The sequence below is a fragment of the Sesamum indicum genome, linkage group LG8 (assembly GCF_000512975.1).
Source record: "Sesamum indicum cultivar Zhongzhi No. 13 linkage group LG8, S_indicum_v1.0, whole genome shotgun sequence".
In the NCBI taxonomy this organism is placed as follows: Eukaryota; Viridiplantae; Streptophyta; class Magnoliopsida; order Lamiales; family Pedaliaceae; genus Sesamum; species Sesamum indicum.
In genome coordinates, this window is record NC_026152.1 from 8,693,100 (window position 1) to 8,719,800 (window position 26,701).

General features: G+C 35.6%; 3 protein-coding genes across 3 annotated transcripts; 1 reads left to right on the plus strand and 2 right to left on the minus strand.

Moving 5' to 3' along the window:
• LOC105167982 (probable serine/threonine-protein kinase PBL23) lies at nt 94–2,745 on the minus strand. The gene is made up of 5 exons (XM_011087881.2): nt 2,276–2,745; nt 1,743–1,921; nt 1,470–1,659; nt 883–1,274; nt 94–731 (listed from the first exon to the last, which is right to left on the minus strand). The coding sequence occupies exons 1-5, from the start codon at nt 2,469–2,471 to the stop codon at nt 513–515; spliced, it is 1,176 nt and encodes a 391-aa protein (XP_011086183.1). The 5' UTR covers nt 2,472–2,745; the 3' UTR covers nt 94–512.
• Nucleotides 4,864–9,933, plus strand: LOC105167983 (tobamovirus multiplication protein 1). The gene is made up of 11 exons (XM_011087882.2): nt 4,864–5,192; nt 6,019–6,109; nt 6,190–6,242; nt 6,543–6,635; nt 6,791–6,862; nt 8,247–8,319; nt 8,420–8,465; nt 8,584–8,647; nt 8,955–9,008; nt 9,226–9,303; nt 9,385–9,933. The coding sequence occupies exons 1-11, from the start codon at nt 5,037–5,039 to the stop codon at nt 9,475–9,477; spliced, it is 873 nt and encodes a 290-aa protein (XP_011086184.1). The 5' UTR covers nt 4,864–5,036; the 3' UTR covers nt 9,478–9,933.
• On the minus strand, nt 20,562–21,662 carry LOC105167985. Its single transcript, XM_011087883.2, has one exon. It carries the CDS (start codon nt 21,455–21,457, stop codon nt 20,813–20,815), a length of 645 nt encoding a protein of 214 aa, XP_011086185.1. The 5' UTR covers nt 21,458–21,662; the 3' UTR covers nt 20,562–20,812.

Consider the following 26,701-nt stretch of genomic DNA (forward strand, 5'->3'; position numbering starts at 1 on the left):
TATGTACCGTCGATTAATTATTCCTAAATTCCTGACTGTCTAAATTGGCATCTCACATCCTTTCACACATAGGAGAAGTTATGTGAGGCAAATATTCTCTTTTCTGGGTCAAACATGAGAGCTAGTCAGGCTAAAACTTGCAGGATTTGTTTATAGAATTTGATGTAAAAACCTATCTCAAATGATGGAATTATATAGAGAAGCAGCACTCCGTATGTCAATTTCCACCACTACTATTGAAAATTATGACTTCTCAGTTTTGAATTATGATCTATAGTTGAAATAAAAAGCACACATTTTACATAATACAACCTCCTATCAAACACAAAATGCACCACTACCACAAGAGTACTCTGCTTTTGTTCCTTCGCAAAAAACCTGGTCAAGAAATAATGCAACAACGATGGTCTTTGTCCTTCATTGGGCATGAGAAGCATTGCATTTAACCTCAAATTGTAGATTCAATTCACATAGGTTCTCCATGGAAATTGGTTTACCCTATTCTATTTATCTTATATTTCTGTTTCGCTGGTAATTTCATCTGTCTCGATTGCTAAATATTCAAGTGCAGTGACAACATCTCCAATTAGGGGCCGAGTGCTGGCTTCCTCTTGGAGGCACATAGCTGCAACAGCAAGAGCTTGATACAGACCCTTCACTGGATACTTTCCTTTAAGCAACGGGTCGGCCATTAATGTAAACTTGCTTCTATCCTTGAAAAGTGGCTTTGCCTGCAAAATTTGGCATACAAAACCAACTAGTTAGAGTTTGTTGAGGCCTGATTATTGGTCAGGATATACAACAGAAACATAAATCTTATAAGTAGATAAAATAATCATTCAGATGCCTAGAATTTGTTGAATGAAAGTGATGTTAACTAACCCAAGCAACTAGATTCTCCTCTTCCAGTGGTTTTGTGTTATCAATAGCTCTTCTTCCTGAAATAATCTCTAGAAGCACCACACCGAAACTGTAGACATCAGACTTGGTTGTCAACTTGCCTGTCTGGGCATACTCTGGTGCGCAGTAGCCGTAAGTCCCCATCACCCTCGTCGACACATGATCTTGTTCACCAATCGGGCCCAACTTAGCGAGTCCAAAATCGGAGAGCTTAGGATTAAATCTGTCATCCAACAATATGTTAGACGCCTTAAAATCCCGAAAAATAATTGGTGGATTTGCTGTATCATGCAAATACTCGAGTCCCTGAGCTGCACCTCTGGCTATCGCCATCCTAGTGTACCAATCCAGGGGCTTCTTGTTTGGAGGCAAATCTGAGAAGTAGAAGAAAATGATGAAAATTTCACCATTACTCGTCCAGCCATTATGAAATAGATCCCAGGTTGACTGTAAACAACAACTTGGAAAAAAAATGCTTCGTTGCTCCAAATAGCAATGGGAGATAGTTAAAGAAAGATTTGCAGTAAGGTAATTCCTTTCCCTAATAAGAATCTATGATAAAAGATTACCAAGAAGGTGATCTTCTAAAGATCCATTTTGCAAGTACTCGTAGACCAATATTCGTTGGCGGCCGTCAGCGCAGTATCCTATCAGATTGACAAGGTTTGGATGGTGAACCATGCTCAACATCAAGACCTCTGCCAAGAATTCCCTGTTTCCTTGAACCCCGTTTCTATCAAGCTGCTTCACAGCCACCATCTGGAAAGGAACAATACAGATTTAGATCAACAAGATTAATATGATAGCCTGAGAGAAAGAGAGAGAGAGGTTACAACATATACCTGATTTGTTTTATTGAAGTACCCCTTGTAGACCCTCCCGAATCCTCCTTCACCCACTCGCAATTCAGGATTGAAATTTTCAGTGGCAAGTGCCAATTCCCGAAAGGTGAATACCTCAGCAGAAGCTCTTCCACCACTTCTAATTATGTCTTCTGCAGCTACCCTTTGTTTGCTACCACCTGTGTAATATATTATGATCACAACATTCAAGTAATGATAGTGTTGATGCATGTATTGACCAGAAAGAATCTTTTTTAAGTCATAACTTGAAAACCTGTGAAGTTACAAAGCAATTTGCTTTGAGAAGCTCCATCAGAAAAGGGCTAAAATTTTAGAGCAATGTTGAGGATCTAAAGGCTGGGGATAGAATGATTTGAGGAAAAAGTGAAACCACAACAAGTAAGACCGAAATTATAATTACAAGGGTAGCCACAACTCACAAGTATCATTTCAAAAATCCATAAACAAGAAATGAAAACTCATGACGGAAACAGAATATGACAGGAAAAATGGACATTTATCTGTAATCTAACCAGCATTCATCGATACGCTTCTAGGAACTGTTGATAACGCCTCCGGATCATCATAGTTCTTGGTTGTCTTCATTTCTTGGACAGAACTTCTTGAACTTTTTAGAGGAGTCCTCCTCGTTGGGTCGGTCCTCTTCATTGTCTCGGTTCTCTTCATTGTTTCAGTCCTCCTCTTCCTGAAACAAGACAACAATCTCATCTCCTTCTTTCCCCTACCTATGAATATCTTAAATCAACCCTCTTAGCAGGATGTCAAATTATCACAACTGTTTATGCTTTGTCATCTTGGTTGGTTATCGTTTTTTCATTTATATATCATGATAAAAGAATTGTGCAATTGAACAGGAAAAAGAAAAAGGCAATGATCATTAAAGAATTGTTTACAGATTGGCCTTAAAGGAGAAAAAGATTATTTAGATTGAATTGAATGAGGATTTGAAGAAGATGAAAGGGGGACCAATAATAATGGGAGCAACTACTTTTCAGGTAGCTTAATGACAAGATAACATGAAGGATTTGGGAGATATTAGAGTCACATTGACGCATTTTCCGGACAAGGTGAGGGATGCATGGGATTATTCCAACTTTAGTTTCCAATTATTTTAATGATGTTACACATTCCCGGATAACCTGTGCAATTTTTCACCTTAATTTTGATAATTAACCTTAGTAATTAATTCAAATTTACAGTATGTATCCAAATTAAGAAGATATGGAAACGGAGTTAAGCATTACACGAAAATGATCATGATGCACAGTATTTTCCCAAATTTGTTTGATCAGATTTGACAAAATTGAAATCATCTTCAACTTAGCAATTGCAATATTTCTACATTCAAGAAAATGAGATGTGTTGATTGGAAGTCATTCGAACTTGCTAGGATTGAGAAATTGCTAAAGACAGGTATGACTGTCAAGGCCTCTAATCATCATCCAACATTGGGTGTCCTCTAGTATTAGCATTTCAAAATTGAAAGATAAAACTACAGATCTGATGCAACAAAAACTTGCTGCCCACATCCCAAATAGGAAAATTATTCAAAAGTTTCAAGCTCAAGATATATTAAGTGGGTTTGTTCTGTTTTTGCTGCATCCAAAACGTAAGGAGTGTATAAAGATCCACCTCAAGTTCAGCAGTTTCTCCAGAAATAGATATTAAACCTAAACAAACAGAGGCTGACCTGAAAGTACAGACCCTCTAGAAACTATGCTTTTGATCAAACAAAAATGAATACTGCAAAGAATCAGAGCTGGATGCAAACCCCACTATCTACTATTAATCCATGGATATCCAAAACAAGTAAGCAAAATGAGACAACCACCTAACGAAATTATAGAAGCATTATTGTTGATCAATTGCTGAGTAAAGCTCAAGAACCTCTCGGGTTAACAACATTCTTAAATTAATATTGAATATCAAAGTAAAGCATCAAATTCATTGGGAAAGCAACGTCAAAATCCTGCAACACTGCTGTCACAAATGGTCCTCTACTTTGTAGTCTTATTACAAACATGGCATAAGATGACAAAAATTGATCAATGATACCATGCCAATAACTCTACTTAGGCAATCCTTCTTCAATCTCATTCCACTTATCAACATTCCTTGAGAACTTCTCCTTCAACATCAACCTTCTCGATGCTAACCAGTCAATCCACAAGAGACTTCATGGTTGTTATGTTTGGGACCCAATCCTTAGCCATACATTCCTTACAGATGCCTAAATCACCCGAATCAGACTCTAGCTTCAACTTCCTATCAATCATCTCCTTCAACAAACTCTTAGCCACGTCCAATTACAAAACCCATAAATCAAATGGCCATATGTCACACAATTCGGCTTCATACCCTTAGACAAAACCCCATTCATACTGCCTTTGCTTCAGATGACCTCTTAAGCTTACATAAGCTCTGCATCTTAGCATTGTAAATACTAATCCCTGATAGCATTCCAAATTTCTTCATCAAATCGATCATGTTCTCCACATCACCGAATTTGTCCCCCTTATAAAACCCAGCAATCACAATGGAAAATGTGGTTGCGTTGGGCTTTATACTCTACCTATTGAGTATGCCGAATTTACTTGCAAGTCAAATAAATTTTTTGAATTAAATTACTTTATAACGGTGAAAATATATCCCTTTACATTTACTAAAGCGTGAAGACATGAGGGTGATTTGATTGTAAAAGAATTTATTTAACCTTCAATAAATTAGTATAAGTAAATCGGGGGCAAATATAAATTTGTTTATGATTTTTTTATTTATATCAGTAAATTTGATGAATTTGGACTAACGGAGGATTTATTTGTTAGATTTAAATAAAGTTTTTAAAGTATTAAATATAATTTTCAAATATCAAAAAGTATAGATAAAATTAGACCAAATTTAAAGAAAGAAGAATGTAATTATCTTATTAATTAATAATAAGTTTTGTAAGAATCATAAAAGGAATAAACCCCCCTTGGAGCGACGAACCTTTCCACCAAAATCCAGAAAAGTGCCAAAGCCTCTGATGTGGGCCCCCCGGGCCCTCTTCTTCAATTTCTCCTAATTATAATTATATTTTGTATTATTATTAGTTCAAAAATCCCACACGTTTCTGTCTGAGTATTGACAGAGTTAGAAGAGTTTCCTGTCTTTGATTTGATCTCCTCCGCTTGATTGGAAATATTAATATTATACACTCATCACAGCTAATCTGTTTTGACCTTTTCCTTCTCACGAGGAGTTTGAGCAAGCAGAGAGGGGGAGGGAGAGGAAATGACGAGAATGCCACTGGGCTTGCCGGCGATTGACGCCCCACTCCGACCACTGTCCGCCACTTGGTGGGATGAGATAAATGAGTCCGTCAAGTGGCAAGATGGAATCTTTTTCACGCTCTGTGGCGTTTATGCTCTCGTTTCCGCGGTTGCCCTTGTGAGTCTTGATTGTACTGCTACTACTGCGTGTTGGGTTGGATGAGTAGTTGTCTTGATTGGGTTTTCTGCGTGTTTGAATTCTGGCTGTGGTTTGTTGCGCGGGTCTTTCGGTTGTCTGTGTATTAGGAATGGAAAGTTTGGAGCTTGTTTGAGGTGCTCAGTGAGTTTGTTTAGTTATGTGGTAATTATTGTTTAGTTCGAGTTTAGTGAATTAGACTGTAACTAGTAGTACTTTTCTGAATGCTCTTGGTGATTGAATCATTGAGTGGAATCGAGGTTGGTTGTTGAAGACTTGAGTAGGTTTATTTTATGAAAGTGTCACAATTAGTCTGCTCTTGCTAACTTTATATCTGGGTTTGCTTGTTAATTTCTGGTTCTGAATTCATACTGATGATGGCATCAAAAGGTGCTGATTCTGGTTAGTTATTGCGGAGTACTGGATGCGGTTATTGGATGTTTGTCTAATATTGCTTCAAAAAGTCTAGAATTGGGCTTATCTTTTCAAAGGGCAAAAAGGCATAGAATATTATTGTTAGTTAAATAACCTAACCTTAAGAACCCTGGAAAGAAAAGTAGAACTGAATCAGTTATCTGACTGAAAGGTATAAATGTAGTGGGGAAAGCCGGCAACTAACCGACAATTTCTTATCGACATGATGATCTTTTGGAATGTCACAGTAATTAATGCTGAGATGAACGTTGAACTCTTTGTTGGTTTTAGTGTATTCTGTGAAAGGAAATTAACACAAAGGACGCATATGTTTGAGCAATTTTATTGCATGAAACAGCAGTCTCCAAACTGAAGGTGCATTCATGTTCTGCAGATTCAATTGATAAGGATTGAATTAAGGGTGCCTGAGTATGGTTGGACTACTCAGAAGGTTTTCCACCTGATGAACTTTGTTGTGAATGGAGGTATGGGGAAGATTTCCTGGAATATTCCATATTTATATTTCTACCCATTGACTTATTCGTCAAGCTCTACTAAATTGCAGTACGTGCTGTTGTGTTTGGATTTCATAAGCAAGTGTTTCTGTTCCATCCCAAGGTAAGATTCACCTTTTTAACTATTTAGCCTACTTGATACAACTTTCTTTCCACTGAAAGATTCACCTTGCCAGCTCTTTGTCCTAGTTAATAGTTTTAAGTTCACATCTTTCATTCTTTTGCATCTGAGTATAGTTCTCTGGCAGCAAAGTTTTGTCAGGAGTCAGGTTACTGATAAAACTGTTATTGAGAGTAGTTTATAGATGTCAACACTGTGTGGCTGGTTTTCATATTAATTCCAAGACACTGATTTTTAAGTTTTGTTATTATTTATTCTCTTTATTACTTTTTTATGGATCAGGCTTTGACGTTGGTTCTTCTGGATCTTCCTGGCCTGCTGTTCTTTTCTACATATACGCTTCTTGTCCTTTTCTGGGCAGAGATATATCATCAGGTATAAGCAGAGAGTTCTAGTTAAAATATCACCTAGGCAAAGTGTGAATGCTGTAATTATCAGGAATGGCTGGTGAATTCTAGATGATTGTTGAGTTGTGGATTCTGTTATGTCACTCATGAATCAATGAAAGTTTCATCATTGTCGTTTGTCAGGCTAGAAGTTTGCCAACAGACAAACTGAGAATTTTCTACTTTTCTATCAATGGTGCTGTTTACTTCATACAGGTTTGTTGTGCTTCCTGATCATTAGTATTATCTCTTGATTTTCGTTGTATTCGTGTCTGTGGTGGTCAATACTATGGAACTTCTCTGCAGCTATTGTGGGTTGTGTATGTTGGTTACATATGCCTTCTAGAATGTCTTGGGTCTTTGATACTGCATACCTTTTGTTCATTCTTGGCTGGATATGGATCTCCCTTTTTCTTTTTTTGACTTGATTCAGCTATGATACCTCAATTCTGTGGGTTATAAGTAAAACCTAGAATCTGGTTCCTGTTACAGTCCATTAACGAAAGTGGACTGAAAGCCATTAACACTCAGCGGACATAGTTTTTGGTGGCAGGATTTGTTAGCTTGTGATTCAATTCTTGGATATATGTTTGATGAATGGCTATGAATTGAAAGTTATGTTTTCTTGGAATGATTAAAATTTTCGTTTGTCCTCCCTCGATAGCCTTGAGATGGGTGCTATAAGACAAAACCTATTGTAATCCTTTTCGTGGTACTTGTTGGTTTCATTGGATGTCAGGTTTTGAAATTTTCATCAAAGCTGTTGATGTACATAGACATGGGAGTGAAGCTAGTTGTCACTATGTATTGCTTTGCTGTGTCTTGCCTTTTAACAAAAATTAAGGAACTTGGTGTTCCAGAAGAGAATCAATTTAGGAAATGATTGCATGTATTCTAGGGAGAATCATAGAGAATGAATCAGACTAAGTCCCTACATTGATTAATTCTCAGTGGCTGTTGATTGCATGAGAATAAGTAGAAACAGTGAGCGAGCAAAGCAAGAGCCAATAGGGAGTAGCATAACCTTTTGATCATGCTGAGGGGTCTTGGAATACCTGGAAAAGAAGATAGATCAAGACGCTTGAGGGAAAAGTAGAAATATTCTCGAGTCTATCATAAAAGTGATTAAGTCACATGCTGTTAAAAGGACAGTGATCAAGTGTCTCGGTGTCCAACTTCGGCCGAAAGATTTAAGTATAAAATAGATAAGGCCCTGATGATGCTATCAGAAGTATGGCACTGGACTGCCATTGTCGGGAAAATACAAAGTAAAAACCAAGTAGATAAAATTACATGGGGAAAAAGGACGTGAAGATTTTACAGAGATCCAAGTAATGCACAAGTGACCATTTAATTTTGGAAATGGATTATACTTCTAATGTGTTTCTTTATTACTTCATAGACTTTTTTATGTGTTGTTTTTGCCAGTATAAGTGACTCCCTCCTTCCGTGTAAGTTTTCATTGTTTTTTTTTGTTGGCCAAGGACAATGAGTTATATTTAAATTGACAATTTGAGATTTATAGATGTTTTGGGAATGTTGCCAAAGTTGGATGGAGGGAGTAAAATCTGGCTATTTGATTGGTTAATTCTGACATCAGGTCTGCATCTGGGTATACCTCTGGATAAATGATAACAGCGTTGCGGAATTCATCGGAAAGATATTTATTGCAGGTTAGTCTCACTCTAGCTCTCTTATTCATTTGGTTACTTATTTTGCTGGAGATATTGATATTTGACTGCTGATCTTGCTCATTGCTTTTGATCACTGCAGTGGTATCATTTATAGCTGCATTAGGGTTTTTGCTCTATGGAGGAAGGTGATTGGGAATTTTCTTGTCTGCTACTTATTTCTTTGAACTTATCTTATCTCTTCAAGTCTTAAGTTGGATTTCTTTTTACTATTGTGCGTGCCAAATTTTCTTTTACTTAATCCAGGTTATTTTTCATGCTGAGACGCTTCCCTATTGAATCTAAGGGGAGGAGAAAGAAACTTCATGAGGTTTGTGCCTCTTTATCATTTCTATTTGGGAAAAAGGGCGCATAGTTGGTGTTGCTAGGTTGTTGAAGCAAATTCTGGTATTCACTATTAGCTAGATTGAATTCAACTGTAAGATTGGCTTATATTCTCCGGATTGCTGCGACCTTCTCTCGTAATCAAGACTGCTCGATTATATTAAGTTCTAAATTTGAAACTGAATGAATATTTATTGGTCTTACGATTGACTTTGTAGCATATTCATGCTCTAATGTCTATCCTTGTTGTTCCCTCGAGTGACTGGTGTAAGCTGACTAGACTTCAATTACAGGTTGGATCTGTGACAGCTATATGCTTCACTTGTTTTCTTATAAGGTGCTTCGTGGTAAGGTTTCAAATTACTCTTCACTTTTCTACTTGATACAATATTTTGTTGAACTGGAATTTGTCACTTGCTTTGCCTATGGTTATAGTAGCCCACCTATATAAATGTTTTTTATTTTTCTGAATTGCTGCCACTATATTGTTGTATCTGAATGTTGTTTCTCTTGTATTAGCTGAGCTTGCTCCATTTTATGCCTATAATTTGTGCTTTGCTGCAGGTTGTGCTATCAGCTTTTGATCCAGATGCATCACTCGATGTTCTGGACCATCCAGTTTTGAATTTTATCTATTACATGGTATCTTTTCATGTCTTTGCCCACTACATATTTAACATAGATATAAGTTCATATGCTCTAATACAATTCGTGCAAAAACAGCTGGTTGAGATTCTTCCTTCAGCTCTTGTCCTGTACATTTTGCGCAAGCTACCTCCCAAAAGAGTATCAGCCCAGTACCACCCAATCCGCTAGTCTGCAGAAAGCCCAGTACTACCCATTATGTGGTGATCACTTTTAGGGGTTCTCATGGTTTCAGCTTGGTTAATCGGTCGACTTGATGATGAAACCAAAGCACTGAAGAAATCCAGATTTATTATGGTCCTGGAAGCCCATGTCATGAGAAATTTTATTTTTCCTGTACTTTATGCAGAGTTATAACAATCAATTGATCTTCTCTGAAAAGTTTGCCATTTGGTCGGTAGTTAACGTTACACTGCATGGTACATTTTTCTTGTACTCATCATGCTGCAAGTTACTCCCCCCTACATTTAGTTCAGTCTTCAGCTTCCTTTTATTTTGCCTTTTCTAGTGTAACCTCAGATTGTTAATGCTGCTTTTCTATTGGTCTGGTCGAAACAACCTTTGATGGATTTGGAAGCTAAAGAATCTTTGTAATATTCTTTTTTCAAAGCAGTGCTGTGTTTTTTAGTTTATTGTTCATGTATGCTTAACTTCCCCAAGGGGTCTCCCCCACAAATGTACCGGGGCTTTACTTGAACGAAAAGATGATGGCCGGAGCCATGAATGTTGATAATTAGCAGACAGTGGAGTTGAATGAAATCTTATGGATAAAGTTCCACTCCATGCAGCCTACAGCACTGAGACTGTAAAAACAATATACATAAGAATACATAATTGGTAAAGTGCCAGTGCCAGATGAATCTGGCACTGAGGTGAATCAGGTCATGAGCTTGAAGCTTCTAAGATCAGCTGCTATAGTCCTATGAATTGGACGGTTATAGCTTATATTCTGTAGAATGTACGATATCTTCAGTTGGGGCTGTCCAAATGCATGTCGTTATTGTATGTGCTGTCTTAGTTCCTCACGGGAGCTGAATGTTACCCATAGAACAAGTCATAAGTATCAACATTAATGAAACTTAAGAATAGAACAATTTCGTTCTTTTGCATAGTCGGGAAATGAGTAACGCCTTTTAGGAATGCTGCCATTGCCACTATTTGCCAGGTTGGTTCGACGTGTTTTCGTGGTGGTCGAGATGGGGCTGGTTCAGACACATTTCAAGATGTCTGAATTTTTAGCTTTTGTGAGCCCAAACCTTATGTATTACTAGTGATGTGTAACATGTTTTTGGAGGCAAGCTTCACATTAATTTCCTCATATTGACTTTACTGACCACCATTCGTCGAAGGTCACAAGACGCACACACAACTCAAGAGTCAAAGGAATACATATGAAGTACAAGAATAATGCACAAGGAGCATGACTTCTGGTCGGGTGACTTTCACACTGGCGGTGTACTTTGTTAATTGAATTGAACATTAATTGTGTATGTGTGTGCCTGTAATATCTATCATTTTAGTGCGTAAGTCGCCGTATTATATATTTCAGCAGCATTATTCATACCCTGTCGTCCACAGAATCCCAATTATTTAAAATATAATTAGTTGGTGAATGAATGGACACCTAATTATATATGATATGTAACATTAATAACCATATAAAAATCATTGAGATGAAAGAGGTTGAAGAGGATATCTAAGTCGGTGTTCCTCCACTGTCAACATCTAAATTAAGTAAATGCTCTACAAAAGGGAAAATTTTAATCAATCTGCTCCGATTTGATTCAATTATATAACAAGTATAATATGTTTGTTGTATGATTGATGTATACCTTAAAAAAATGATCAAATAAATAGCAAGTGTATCATAGATATTTAATTAATTTGATTCGATAAAATCTAATTTAAATTAAAATTTTCAATATAAAAGACCTTGAACACACAGATCTTTCACTAATGAGGGCCAGCTCAGTTTCCTGTTTCTGATTCGTCCAATGTCATTATTTTCGAACTAACTCTACTCCACATGCACTGTTTCATCACCTCCTCACTCTTTGCTCAACACCCCCCAACCCCTATAAATACTGTATCAAATGAACTACAAAATAAAATCTCTCTCTCTCTCTCTGTCTCTCGTGTGTGTGTGTGCGCGCGTGAAAAAGAAGAGAAAAATGTCTGCATTAAACAGACCATACGCTTACTCAAAAATGCACTCGGAAGACCCTGAAGAGATAGAGCACAGAAGAGCGGAATTCTTGATTTACAAGGTGTTGCAGAAGGCTGATAGGATGAGGAGCAGACAGCGGTCATGGTTGAGAGTGAGAGTGAGAGTGTTCAAGTTGAAGATCAAGATTGGAAGGAAACTGAAGAAGCTGAGAAAGGGATTCTCATTCTCCTCTACTCTCATTTTAGCTAAACCTGATTTCTGCACCCAGATTGCTTGTCTCTTGAAATCTTGCAAGAACTTAATTGCTCCACACCAAACAGCTCTCATCGGTCGTTAGGACTGTCCCAACCACCGTTTTGAAGGTTTCTTGTCCTGATTCTTTGTTTTTCATCTTCTCGGTTGTTTTTCACAAGAAAATGGGATTAACGACCAAATTGATGAGGTTACATTTTGTATACTTATTAAGAGATTGTTCGTGTTCTGCTGCATGATTCTTCGAAGACGACCACATGCTTTCATCGTAGTTATCATACATATACGACTGCTTGAAAATCGCGAGAGCGTAACAACCATCATTGTCCAAACAAAAACTAACAAAGAATTTTATTTTATGAGAACATCCAACTTATCAAAAATCGTAAAAACATCTTATGAGTTTTTTTATTGCCAACACCAAATTTTTGTGGAGATGACGTATGCAAATGCCTGTCAGTGAAATATATTATTGTTATGTCTGTAAAAATTTCTACAGCTGATGAGTTAAAAAAAAGTGTTGCAACCACGTTTTAGTTTCAAACTTCAACAACTTCTATGTCAATGTTAAATTTTTGCAAGAACCGGCCTGATGCAGAATTCTTGAGAGATCTATAGTCCAATGACGGTGTAGGGGTAAACTACTGTTACACCACATGTTTTGTGCATCGAGTAAATAGATTGTCGACATATGTTACTGAATTTTAAAGAAATACTATGATACAATACTTTTATCGAGACGGTCATGAATAAGAGTATGTCAGTATGCTTGTCAGCAACTAGTAACATTTAATCAGTGTCTTGTCCCTCTAATTCACTTTCCCCTTGTATGATCAAGAATCTCCTTCTCATCCGCAGCCATTCAATACATTCAAATATTACAAAATTAATCAAGTACATCAATAATTTCAAATCAAAACAAGAATAAATTTATTATAAAATTAGACAAGCACTGGCATTCATAAGATTCAGACGACCCACGATTTCTTAATTCTAAGGTTGAATACGGTTGCATCAGCAGCAACTCCATGAATCTTTGGGCAGCAGTCAGGGCCCGGGGGGAATAGAAATGAATGGTGTCGGTGAGAAAAATGAGTATAGCTATGGCAAAGACAAGAATAGAACCAGCGGTTTTTCTACAGCATTAATTCCGTCCTACCGAGTACACCCGTACGCGCCTTTAATTATTGGTGCCACAATTATCCAACTTTGTCTGAATTCTCATTCATATTTTCTTGGAAATTTATTGCCACATGATGCTACACTATTTATCATCCAGTTGGTGATATACCAAAAATTTTCGGAACACGAAACACATCATCTGCCCAGCCTCGCATTCGAAAATTTTAATGCAGGTGGTTTGGTCAAATTTGAACGACTTATATAACAAGTATAATATATTTGTTGTGTGGTTGATATATAGTTTACGAAAAAATGTCCAATCACATGACAAATATATTACACTTATCATGTGACTTATTTGATCAAATTTGAATTTGGGTTAAAAAAAATTCGTTTTTATGGTTTACTTGCCATTATTATGTAAACTCATCTATTCTCTTTTAAATAAACTTCAAGCCGTCCAAAACAAACATGCATTTTCAGTGTCATCACTTTAATTCTCAAAAGACGAAAAAAAGCAAACCAAGTTTTTAATTGGCCATATTTCAAAACCAGAACCCAACACAGAACCAATCAACCCAACCCAATTCAACCCCAAACTTAATACCCAATCCACCAAGTTCGGGTAGGTTGGATCCAAGGCTCAAAGCCCATATTGCTACCCATAGTATAGAAAGTTGACCAATTCAAGGAATTAAAATTTTTGGAAGGTACCATATATATATATGTCCTTTTTCCTTTTTTTTCTTTGTCCTTAGTTTGGATAATAGTAATTCTTTATATGTATCCAACTGAATCAATTGTGTTTTATGATTTCTTTCTAGAATTGTAGGAATGAAAATAGGTCAAAGCTAGCCATTAAGGAAAATAACGATTATTCTCATTCATACTTGGTGATAGTTGACCGTTATACATACGAGGTCTTTTAACCCTACATGTTTTCTATATATCCTATCAACGTACGTATTAAAAATTTGAATTATGATTCCAGGAGACAATCACACTACTCAGAGTTCTAGGGTTTTAGAATTTACACCATGAAGCTTTCCCTTTTCATGTACTTGCCCTTCTTTCTTTTGAATGTAATTGATGGTGCAAAAACTCAAATAGAGGCTCAAGACAAAAATCTTTATTACCTCAAGAATTCAGAGAAAACCCTCGATGAAGCGAATAGTTTGGGGTTTCTGGTGGGATCACAGCCGCCTGATTGTAGCAATAAGTGTGGAATATGCACGCCGTGTAAGGTGGTTCTCATCGGAGTGCCGCCCAAACCAACGCCGCGGGATTACTACCCGTTAAGATGGAGGTGCCAGTGTAAGGGCAATTTATACAATCCCTAGCTAGATCACGCCATTGGAATATAGATTGTCCATTCAACAATAATTATTTATATAAATTGTCCCAATGCGAATAATTAGGGTTAAAGGCAAAATTTGTCTCCTAACTTTGACCATTTCTTATTTTGGTCTTTTAAATTTAAGTGATTGCATTTTAGTCACGTAACTTTCAAAAAATGCTCGATTTTAATCCTCTGACCGAATCTAACAGGTCTGGGCTAAATTTCGGATCATTTTACCCCTCTACTACTCTAAAGTGCGAATTTTGGTCCATTTTCACTATTCTTGTATTTTTATGCATACTATCACCATGCTCACTAAAAATGGTATAAGAGCCTAAATTTATTCAATAAATATTTCTTTATATTGCATTAAGATATTTTTTCAACTAATGGAGGAGACCTTTTAAGATAATGGAATCGAATGAAAATTCGAGTTACAATAGGGAATACTTTCAAATTCTGAAAGATCGAAAATGGAATTTCTTTATAGAAATTCTAGAGAAGAGAGAAGATTATCTCCAAACACCGAATGAGGGTTCAACTGACAACCAAAATTATTTTCAGATCTTGAAAAAACAGAGAAAGAATTTCGTTCTAGAAATTCTAAAGAAGGCCACAAAGTCGGATCATGAACCTCTTACGGAGGAGGAACAAGAAGTATGGTGGAGAATTCACCAGATCCAGAAGGTGTTACCAAAAGATACGGTGAAAAATATATACGCAATTGAAGTCTATGGTAGATTACCAACAAGGAGAAGCGGAACGTGTAATTTCCTTCAGTAATACAGTTCTACAAGTTATGATTAAATGAGCTGATTGGAAAGAACTCGAGCCCGATACCTCGAAAATCTCGCAAGATCTGAGAGAGAAATTCAAAAGACAGTTAAAGATTATGGACATAGATTAATTCATATACCTATGAAAATAGAATTTTTGAACAAAACGATGGACGAGATCCTTAAGATCCTTCAAGATCTACACAAGGATCTTACAGATTTAAAGTCAGAATTGCAGATCTAAAGAGAAACCAAAGGGAGAGCCTTGGGACATCCAGATCCAAACAGGAGCGGATCAGGGATGCCCTTGGAACAGTGTCTCTTCTACATTAGAAGAGGAAAGCAATGGAGATTCCAAAGCCGAAGACAAGAAACGATATGATTCGAGAAGTCATTAGCTCCATGAAAGAATGGAAATTGGCATATCTATCAGAATTACAGGAACTGGCTGAATCATTTTCCCAACTTGTGATTGTGGACTTAGTCAATGTTCAAACCAATAAAATCACTCCAACACTACCACCGCCAGAGGAAAGTAAATGTTCCAATGATCCTCCACAGGACCATCCAATGAGGGAAAGTATAGATTTTCACACCAACACAACACAACATTTGTGGAAACCAGACTTAGAGAAAATCCGGGAAGAAATTCGAGGAGAGCACCTAAAAATACACCTTTGGACAAAGACCATACTCCAACCCTTGCATCTATATGGCACCATACTCAACCTGGATGTTATCGACTTCTGAAACATCGAGAAGCTAATAGATAAATGAGTGACAGCCATAAAGATTGCAGCAACTACCCTAGAACTCGACAAAGAAAACTTTATAAACTAGTGGAGTTAAGCTTGGAGAGTTCAGTAAAGATCGGATGGAATAATGAACAAAAGATACCAAAGTCAGTATCCTTGCCAGGGATTCAAAAAGCGCAATAACGAATCAGTTAGAAAGACTTATCAAGATGCACTTCACCGGAGATGGATACTTCAAAGGAAGTAGAGTAGAAAAGGCTAGAAAATATGCACAAGCTCTTTTTGGCCTTGAACTAAGGAGTATTTGAGTAGTGAATGAATATATCTATTGGTTTTGCAAGTATTTCTTCCAGAGTGGAGTAGCAACAGAAGTAGCAGCTCTAACGTTCTTTATAAAGATCTGCAATCCATGGAGGAAAATGTTGATCCAGTCATACAAAGTACCCAAAAGGTAGCTGGATTCAGTTGCAAGAATGATGTCTTTTCTTAAGGAAAAGATTGGTGTTATCAAGCATCCATTCAAAAAACATGAAGAGGCTGAGAGGTAAGATCAAAAGAACCCCTCTCTGTTGTGATAATAATTACTTTTTCTATAATTATAAGAGAGTTAAACGAGCCAAGAAAGAGGAATAAGCAGAGTAGTGACTCCTACCCTAAGAGTTTGAAACAAACCTCTTTTAGGATAATAGCATAGTGGTCCAAATCAAAAGTCAGAATATACAAATCTGGATAGAAGATTGGACCAACAAGGACTTCACCCAGGGATCTAGACGAACAGATGAAAGATCCACATGAAGATTCCCTACAAGGAGAACTTTTAAATAGGCTCTGCCCGAGCCAATGAAAGTTTTAAGGACTGTAATTGCTGGACCTGCGGAGCAAAAGGTTATATATCTTCAGACTGCTTGCAGAAACATGGTGAATTAAGAAAATTCAAAGTCACGGATGACATCTTAGTTGCAGTCTACTATGGCGATTCGGTACCCATATACCAATTCGAAGATCTTCCTTCAGATGAAAGTGTATATGAGGAAGAAATAGAAACTAATCCGAATGGATCTTCAACCAAGTTAGAATAATTATAACGAGGGAGAATGATAGGTAATCTGTATATAGAAAAATTAATGTTTGATATTCATCCTAGGATTGCATACAACCTAACAGACCAAAATTTTAGTAGAGTCTTGACTCGTCATCGGAATTTTAAAAGAAAAAATTTAATGAAAGAAGGTAATAGATTATATTCTATAACTTATGGAACAACTTATGCGCTTTTCAATACAAATCATTCAAATTTATTTCTTAGGAAAGAGTACATTGAGATTCCTAGAATTTTGAAAAAATTTACTAAGGTAATGGCACCAAATCCAATAATGACGCCTAGAATAGGTGGTGTCGATATCGTCATAAAAGATCACCTAGTTTTGGACCGAATAGCTCTAGAATTGAGTTTAGTAGCAGAATGTCCTTTTTGGAAGATAGGATCACAGGCTACAAAGGGAATGAGAAAGAGTTATTAACAGTTTTAACTCCTTAAGAGATTAGGGTAGATAATGTAAACCTTAGATATCCTCAAGGTGAAAAAAAATATATTATAGTAAAGTATAGATATAATTTTTTAAAAATAATAATATGATAAAATTAAGTGTTCACGTTTTACAGTTATATACGAGTTGTTAATTGAGTCAAAGTATCTTGTGATTTTTTGACAAATTAATTAATTATATTGGACTTTTTTGTTGTTGTTCGCTATGAAATGTACGTACTGAATTGTTATTAATCCAAATTAGGTTAATGTACATTGCACTCATAGAATTAGATAATCAAAATAACATTAACTAATATTTAATTTCAGATTGTGAATACCTACTATATATTTTTCAAAATTTACTTTTTCTATTTTTAAAGTGGCAGAGCTAATAATAATGAAAAGGATTAAAGATAATTTTCGTCCCCTAATTTCAGGCCATTCTCGTTTTAGTCTTCTAAGTTACTAGGGTTCCATTTTGGTCCCATAAAACTAAAAAAATCTCAATTTTGGTACAAATTTAGTCGGAAAGTTGAGTCACTCGTCGAAAAAGTCACATGCCAGGCATGTGACTTTTTAAATTGGGGCTTGCATTGTGATTGGCTGAAAATAAAAGGCTTAAAGGCAATTTTCGTCCCCTAACTTCATGTCATTCTCGTTTTAGTCCCCTAACTTCAGGTCATATCTTTACCACATCATCTTTTCAAGCCAATCACAATGAAAGCTCCAATTTAAAAAGTCACATGCTTGGCATGTGACTTTTTCGGGCGAGTGACTCAACTTTTCGATAAAATTTGTACTAAAATTGAGATGTTTTTAGTTTTACAGGACCAAAATAGAACCCTAGTATCTTAGGGGTCTAAAACGAGAATGACCTGAAATTGGGGGAGGAAAATTGCCTTTAAACCCAATGAAAATACCATATAAATTGAAATCCATGAACTCAATCTGCCAAGTCATGCAACTTGAGCTTTAATGGTTAAAATATTTGGGCCCGATCTCATTAGTTATAACATCACAAAATTCAACTCCATTCCGGCGGTTGGAGCTGGAGTTATTGCAATGGGAAACCCGATTGATTGCTTCGTGGCTCAAGGAATTCGGAACACAGCGAGAGAAGTGGCGATTGAAATGACTTCTCGATCGCAATGGGTGGCACTCGGTGGTGTTGGAAGGCGACTGCCTCCTCAGTCATCTCTAAGCTTCGAGCTCAAGGACAAGATTTATCTTGAGTTGGACCTCGGTTGCACACCTGTTAGCTACTATGTCTGATTCTCATGTACATCAAGGGTGTGACCAGCCTCTTGCTTGCTCCCTGCTTTGTCTCATCGTGCTATTTATATAATCTAAGTTTCGTTTGTTTCCCCCCAAAAAAATACTTTTTATAATCATCTTATCAATTATAATTATACCAACAATTTTTCAGACAAATATCCACATTCATAATCTTATAGTTATGCGGCAGATATTAATGAAATAAAAGCAGTGGCGTGGAGGAGTGATCATATATATCCTTCTCCTGAAAAAGGTTCGCCTCTTGGCTATGCTCCTTTCAAAACCTCTCACTACTCACCATCAGTCCGCTTCCCTCTTCTGCCCCACCTCATCTATGCCCTTCCAATAAGAAAAGCCTTAACTCAACACTTCTCCTTACTCCGACTAAATATATTTTTATTCCTATAACTATAGAAATAATATTTTTTGTCCTCTTCGATTTTGGATTTGTAATTTCATGAAGACTATAATAAAAAAAAAAAAAAAAAAAAAGTTGACCCGATTTAATCCAAATGTCCAGGACAAAAATACCGGATCTTTTCACAGTAGAAATCGTGCTGCCTCCCATGTTTATATAACTTTACACTTAAACATTTCAGAAAACCAGAACCAACACCTAATCGACGTCTTCCTCAACCTATCCGAAACAAACCCTGGATTCCAACCCAGACATGTAATAAAGAGGAACAGTGGAGACCCATAAGGCCAAAACGCTACAGTAACTAAGTAGGAGAAGTCACTGTCCTACAGTGCAACAGCACGGGAGTAAGCGAGCACTCTGGTCCAAAATGCCAGCCATGAGACTCAGACTAGTATTTTTAAACTATACTCATAAACCCTAATTATAGAGATTAAACTAATTATTTGAATCCCGGCCCCTTTTCATGCTCATAAATGGAAATAAAAGCTTTGATTTATGGCCTAATTTGGGCACAAGGACATCAACAACTTCATAGTTTTGTTACCTTGTGAAGATATAGTATGTAAGGTTTAAGGCCTTAACATAACTGTTTTGATGGACAAGATATATTTGAGGATAATAAAAATATCTTTGTATATATATATTTTTTTTATTTACAAATAACAATCGTTTTAATTGATTAGTTGTATCAATAATTTTCTATTTTATTGTCGGTTTAAAGCTAATTTATTGTATCAGTTTTATCAATCATTCATTTTATATGGAGTAAATTATAGCTACCTCGATATTTGGCATAATTTTGAATACTTCATCATTGTTTGGGAAACTTATGTAAAGTAATTATATAATTTGTTTATTAGTTTTCTCTTGCTGATTTAAAAATATTAGTTTGAAAAAAAGGTAAAAGACAAATTAAAATAAATAATGGAGGCCTTCAAAATATTTTCAAAACTTCTAAAAAAATATAATATTTTAATTTATTATTAAAATAATATTTTGGACAGTTCATTATAAAAGTTAGAGAAAAACATAGCTAAAATTAACAAAATGACCTCGATGTTAAACGTACAATAAAATTAGGGTGCAATTACAATTTCTCAAATAATGAGTAAATATTTATAATTATGTCTAAATATAATTAGAGATAACCATAATTTACCCTTTTATATTTTATTTAATTAAATAAATATAACGAATTTAAATTATACATATAAATTGAGTATGTTTGAATTGCTTGCATTAATGGAACTTATTGTCCTTTTGTTGGTCAATCACAATGTGCAAGAATATTGTGGATCGGGTTTAATTCAATTTAGGTTGTATGACTATAAAATTATGAATTTAAATTCCATCAACGTATAAAATGTAATTCTATTTTAATAATAGTTTTTGTTTTACTTTAGTATTAATTAAGTATTGTAGATATAGTTTTTAAATTGATGATTAATATATAATAATTATAATTATTAAATATAGATATCTTAATATTAATACGTATAATGAATTTATTAAAAAAAATAATACTTGATAGTTTTTATAAAAAAAATGCAAGAATCCAAGTGCACCACTTGATAGTTTGAGGCAGACTCATCACAAGAATTTCATGAGACTTGGTACATAGTAAATCCAAATTTTGGCATATTATATTTAATTGAAAAAGACAGCACACACGTTCCGCCAAATTTTCAACCATTACAAAGATAACTTCAACAAATAGACCCTGTTTGTCTGCTTCTCATTTGGCCTCAATCCTTCCAACTTAACTCGCTTCCACTTATGTAAAATTTTTGCCCCAATTCAAAAAAAAATTATAAAATAAAATAAAAATATATTAGTAATAAGAAAATAATTACAAAATTTTCTTGTGATGATTATCCATCGAACCCGGTCTGGCTCCACACTGCATCTCGGACCCGGCTCATGTCCCGCCCCTTGAGGGTTCGCCCCACGCCCTCGAACACCGAGTTGGCGGCAATTCTCCTGCTGCGTGCGTACTCACGCGCCAGGTACTCGTGTGGTGGGACAAGCTCCGAGTCCTCGTTCCAGCCGTCGTCCGAGTCATGCAGTGATTCAACCGAGTCAACTCGGTAAATCTTTGACCAATCGGGCACGTTCACTGGGGCTGAGGTGGCCATGTTCCGGCCACGTGGTGATTCCGCCACGCTGTCTTGTGCGCGGAACTGGTGCACGATCCTCGGTGAAGATGTGTTGCTCGAATGGTCGAAGGCTAACGACAAGCCGCCAACCTGGCGGCGCTGGTGGTGGTCAGTATGAGGATGTGGGCGGCGGGTGCTGTAGCTACTGAAGGTTCCATTGGCCTCGGAGGAGGCGCGTGAGCCCCATCCTCCGCTTACAGAGTGATCGTCCCCGTTGACCGTGTCATCAACCAATGACCAGACTTCATCCTCTCCCAACTCCGGTGCGGCGCCGTTGGCCGTTCCTTGCTCCTGATTATAGCAAAAACTTCCTAGAAAGCGTTCACTCCGGCTGGTGGTCAATTTACGACCCTTGCCCATCGAATAATCCACTATTATTTGACTCCCCCGGCGAGCTGATCGCCGGAATCTTGATTCCCTATAAACCAAAATGAAAAAAGAAAAGGAAAAAAACAATCTCTAGGTGAGGGAAGTAGCCGGAATCTTATTCTCCGGCGACCCAAAAGAGAAAATAATGAGATTAGAAGCAATGTGTGAGGGTAGTATTGCTCTATAATAAAAAGAGACTCGACAAGGGAGGCTGCAGGTGTATATATAGCGTTGGATTGAATAAGTGGGTGGGCCCCCACTTGCATTTCATTTGAATTTGGGTTTCATTTTGTCTGAATTTAATCAATGCCATAACAAGGACAAGGCGATGATGGCATGCATGGTGATTGGTGATAATGAGAAGATGAACACGAAACTGTAAAATCAAAAGTAACTTCAATCCATCCGCCACTACTGCTGGCTGCTGCCCAATTCAAACTCAAACCCACGGTGGAAGCGCGTACTACACACGACCCCATTTCTGAAAGAAAGATTGCATGTCTTCTTTCAATAAATAGAAGGTTTTTACCTTTTTCACTTTTTCTTTTCAAAAATATTTTTTAATTTTTTAGATTAAATGTGCATGGGTTCTCAAGGACATAGGAATCAAAAAAAAAAAAAAATGTTTGGCATAAAACGCAATAATTATAAGCACGACATTAGAGTTAGAAAATGCAGTTAGTGGAGCTTATTTTATGGTGCGGTTGAAAAGATGAAGTGGGTTCTTTCAAAGATTGGGAAAAATTGTCGCTTTTGACAGGATAAGTGCTTTTCTTACAGGATGATTTATTTAAATGGTAAAGATTAAGACAATATAACTCAAGACTAACGTTCTTGGATGTTTTGTCTAATTAATTTGGTTCACTGTCTAAATTCGGTAGTTAATATTTTTTGTGGATTGGGATATATGTTTAGTTTTTTTCAGCAATAAGGGCCAAAAGTGTTAAATTCTAAATGCATACCTTAATTTTGATGTGATTTCAATCTCCTATTTTAGGGAAAAAAATTTTACACAAATTAAATTTTATTGACTTAAACTAATTACAGAATAAGTGTAATATATTAATTATTATGTAATTAACTATTTTATTTAAATTATAAATTAATCACACTATAAATCTATTATATTCATAATATAAATAATGCAAATTCAATCCAACACATTCCAAATTAGAATTTGTGTCAGTTTAATTAGGTTGTACATTATGACACATGACAGAATCGACCCATATATTTATGTAAATAATAATTGCGGGGTGCACATATTAAATACGCCGCTAACCACGTGGATGCCCTCTCTATCATTGCTCCTTTAACAGCTTGACACATGGATGGTGTACAATTGCTGGTCCCACCAGCAAGGTCACCATCTCGGCCACATCGGTCACCAATTTACAAAAATTTGGGGATGTGTCCACGCATGGATGATCAATTCATCACAATGTTATTGATACATAATGCAAGATGCATCGGTTCACCCTCTGGGCTAATCATATTATCCCTTTAATTAAAGACAAATTAAATCACGATGACATAGACAAATCGAGAGAGTATATATGGCCTTTGATTCATGGTCTAATCACTTCTAGAACCTCTTCAAAGTACGAGGAAGTTTTCATAACATAAGTTTAGACGACGTACATACACAGTTTCAAAGTAAGATTTTCTTTTCCAATTCCAAAAAAATATATATACATTTTTGTATATAGTTGAGAAATGATCTGCACGTGAAAAGCGAACTGTGTCTTTCAACAACCATATTAGACGGTTGAGAATTTGGTGGTGGGCCTAAAAAATAACTTGTCCGATCTATCTATATATGAAACCAAACCAAATCAAAGAGTCTATCGTGATTTTCTCCATCAAAATATATATATATATATATATGTTAAAAAGAAGCAGTTTTCTAATTAATTAATGTCGCAATATTATTGCATTCATCACAAAGTTGGTCATATGTTGTCAATTAGCGCGTCGATAACTGTATTCTTTTGCTATGTGAGTAGATGCAACTGTAAAATGTCATTGGCGGAGGTCACTGCCATGCAGGGTCTACTATGCGATGGGGTTGAGGTGGTCGGACCCATCTCCCTCTTGTTACAACTTTATCGTGAAATTGAGTTTTGGACTATACATACATATAAACGTTTGTCGTATATGTACATGTCAATGAACATAGAATATTCAGATCAAGCTTCACTATAATACTGTATGCTCATATTCAAACCTAGCTGATAATTTTAGATTAAGCTGACAAATAAATATTTTTTAATTACTTTTTATACTGCTATATTTGATACAATGATGTTCTATTACCTTTGACGTAATTTTAATAAATATATGTGTCGTCTCTACAGTGCATATGTAGTTGGAATACAAAAATTTGTTTAGATCAGATTGGTATATGAAAATAACCAAATAATTTTATATGAATTTTGATTCTCCAATACGTGACCTACAACGTAAGAACAAAATCATACAAATCACGTTGAGAAAGTTCTGGTCATACAAATCATACATAAGAATGTAGGAGATAGTAAAAGTTGTAGCATGGAGGGGTAGTATTTATAGATTTTTCGAGTTGAAGATTTCACATTAACTATAGACGTATATCAAATGATCAACATGAATCGATACATACTTGACATGTGCTGAAATCAGGTAAAAACGACTTGAATATTAATGAAAGAGTTTGACTGTTATTGTGACGGCTTCAACCTTGAGATGGCCCCACATTGATCATAATGAATAGAGATAAAAAAAAAAAACCAAAAAAAATGTGTTAAAACAAGAAGAGAAAATGAAAAAATAAATTAGAAAAGGTGGAATCTAGGGGGTGGGGCATGGGAGGAAGGGTGTGACCCCACCGTTCGTGTCCATACATAGGACATGACAACCTAAAAGAACAAAGCAGTGAATGAGGGGCAGTAGGCGAGAGTGGGTACATATCTTCCTTACAGGCGCATGCAATTGTCTATTTATAGGAGTGTATGCAACTTCTATTTCAGTTGTGTGAGAACTACTATAACACATTTCATATTATTTGTTTATGTATAAACAGAATCGGAATCTTACCTGCTGCTGCCTCCACCTCCACTGATTCCGCCCATGTGATCTCATGCTTTTAGCAGCTTACTACTAATTATTTTTCTATTCTCCCACCGTTGTCTTGCCAACTCCATGCTTGTTTTTATGTATTTTTCTCAACATCACTTCTGATAATCTTATTTTCAATACAAAAAAAAAAAAAGGGTTTTATATAATTAAGAAGATGTTGCCATAACAAATACCAAAGACAATTCTCTTCACGACTAATTGATTGCGTGGAGCGACCTGTAATATAAAAAATATCATTAAAATAGTCAAATAGGGTGTCCTAATTAAAACCTTCTGAAATCGAGTTAATGTAATAAGAAAATTGATGCAATTAACAGTTAATAAATACCCTTTTGTGACAGTCCATTATAAAAAAATATTTATTAGATGATTGTTAACTTTAAAAAATATTTAAATTTATTTATAAAAGTTGATGATCTACTCCTAATTATAATAAGGATTGTGAGAGTGCAAGTAGTTGGTGTGGCACTGAAAAAGATGATAATTTCACACCCGGAGACAGCGTCTACGTTTCAGTTTCCAATGGGCTTTATATTTTTATCCTCGTTTTCCTTTTTACTGTCCTCGAATTCATGTTCCGGAGGCAGCTCAACCACGCGCGCGTGCTGCAAAAACGGTCATTATTTATTTATTTTCAGACAAAAAAGAAGATTATTCGTGTGGCGTCCACGTGCACACTTAATCAAAATAACAGAACTTAATTTACTACGTGTATGAACAAAAATTACAACCATTAGATTGCAAGATGCATAAATAATTATTGATACACAATGCAAGAATCGGTAATACTAATGAGTTAGTGATAAAAAAAAAAAAAAAAAAAACTCGTGTATAAAATTGTTATTAAAAAAATTACTCGTGATATATCTATAATGACAATTTAATAATAATAAATAATCTTAATCATTATATTTGTATTGTCACTAAATTTTCGTGTAAATAATTTTCTATAGTAATAACTAATTTTATACATAATTTTTTCATCAATAATTATATTGTGATAAAATTAAAATTACTATCACTCGATGTACATCTTTAAAGACAAAATTTAAAATCATCACTTAACATTTTCTCACATTTAACTATTCATTGTAAGGAAAAACAGATACTGATGTCTTGTTTGTAACAAAAAAGTTGAAATTAAAGACCAAAAGAGACAACATCCAGAATATTCTAAATTAAATTAAAAAATATTTATTCTAAAATCGTCATGCAATTAATTTGACCCATGAGAGCGACTCATAATTAACACCAATTATTGAAATGGGTTAGATGCCAAGCACATCAAATCATTATAAGTCCCACAGCGTTTGATCAGGTCGAAATAAAGGGACACTGCTTCGAACAAGACTTCCACCTAATTACAAACTGCCACTTGTTTGGGAAGACATAACTATTGCTTTCTGTTAACTGTCATAACTGACTAGGTTTAATGGCAAGAAATTTTAGAATTTCATACATGTATAATTACACCAAAAATACTAATTAATTAATTGTTATTGCACCACGATGGTAGTCCTTGTTTCAAAATATTAATTACAATTAAGAATTATTATAAATATTTTAACTATAGATAAATCAAGGCAAATGCTGAAAAATTCTGATCAAAAGTATTAAGCTTTTCACATCGATTTTTTTTATTATGATAAATAATATTAATTTATTATAATTTTTAAGCCATATATTGTGATTTGCAATGTATGTAATAATCTGTTTTTGGTTTTTTTTTTTTTTTTTTGGCTTTTGTAGTGTGGGCTAAGGAGATGGTTACTCAAATGGGGTGTGAATATAATTAATGAAAATATAATTTGTGTAGTGTGGGCTAAGGAGATGGTTACTCAAATGGGGTGTGAATATAATTAATGAAAATATAAGGGAGGGGGAAGAAAAGAAAAATCATATTTTTCAAAAGGTTGGAAGGTGTAATTATGGATGTCGGCCTGAGGTGAAACCCAAAGTCAAAATTTGGTATGGGGATGAGAGAGAGGGGATTAATTTAGAGCAAGTGTAAGGACTGAATTGGCATAAAGAATAATTAGGTGAAATGGTTAGCAAGCATTTTGGATGGCGGAGCTTAAAAGTTTAAAGACAAGCAGTTGATGCTTGTCGACGTTGGTT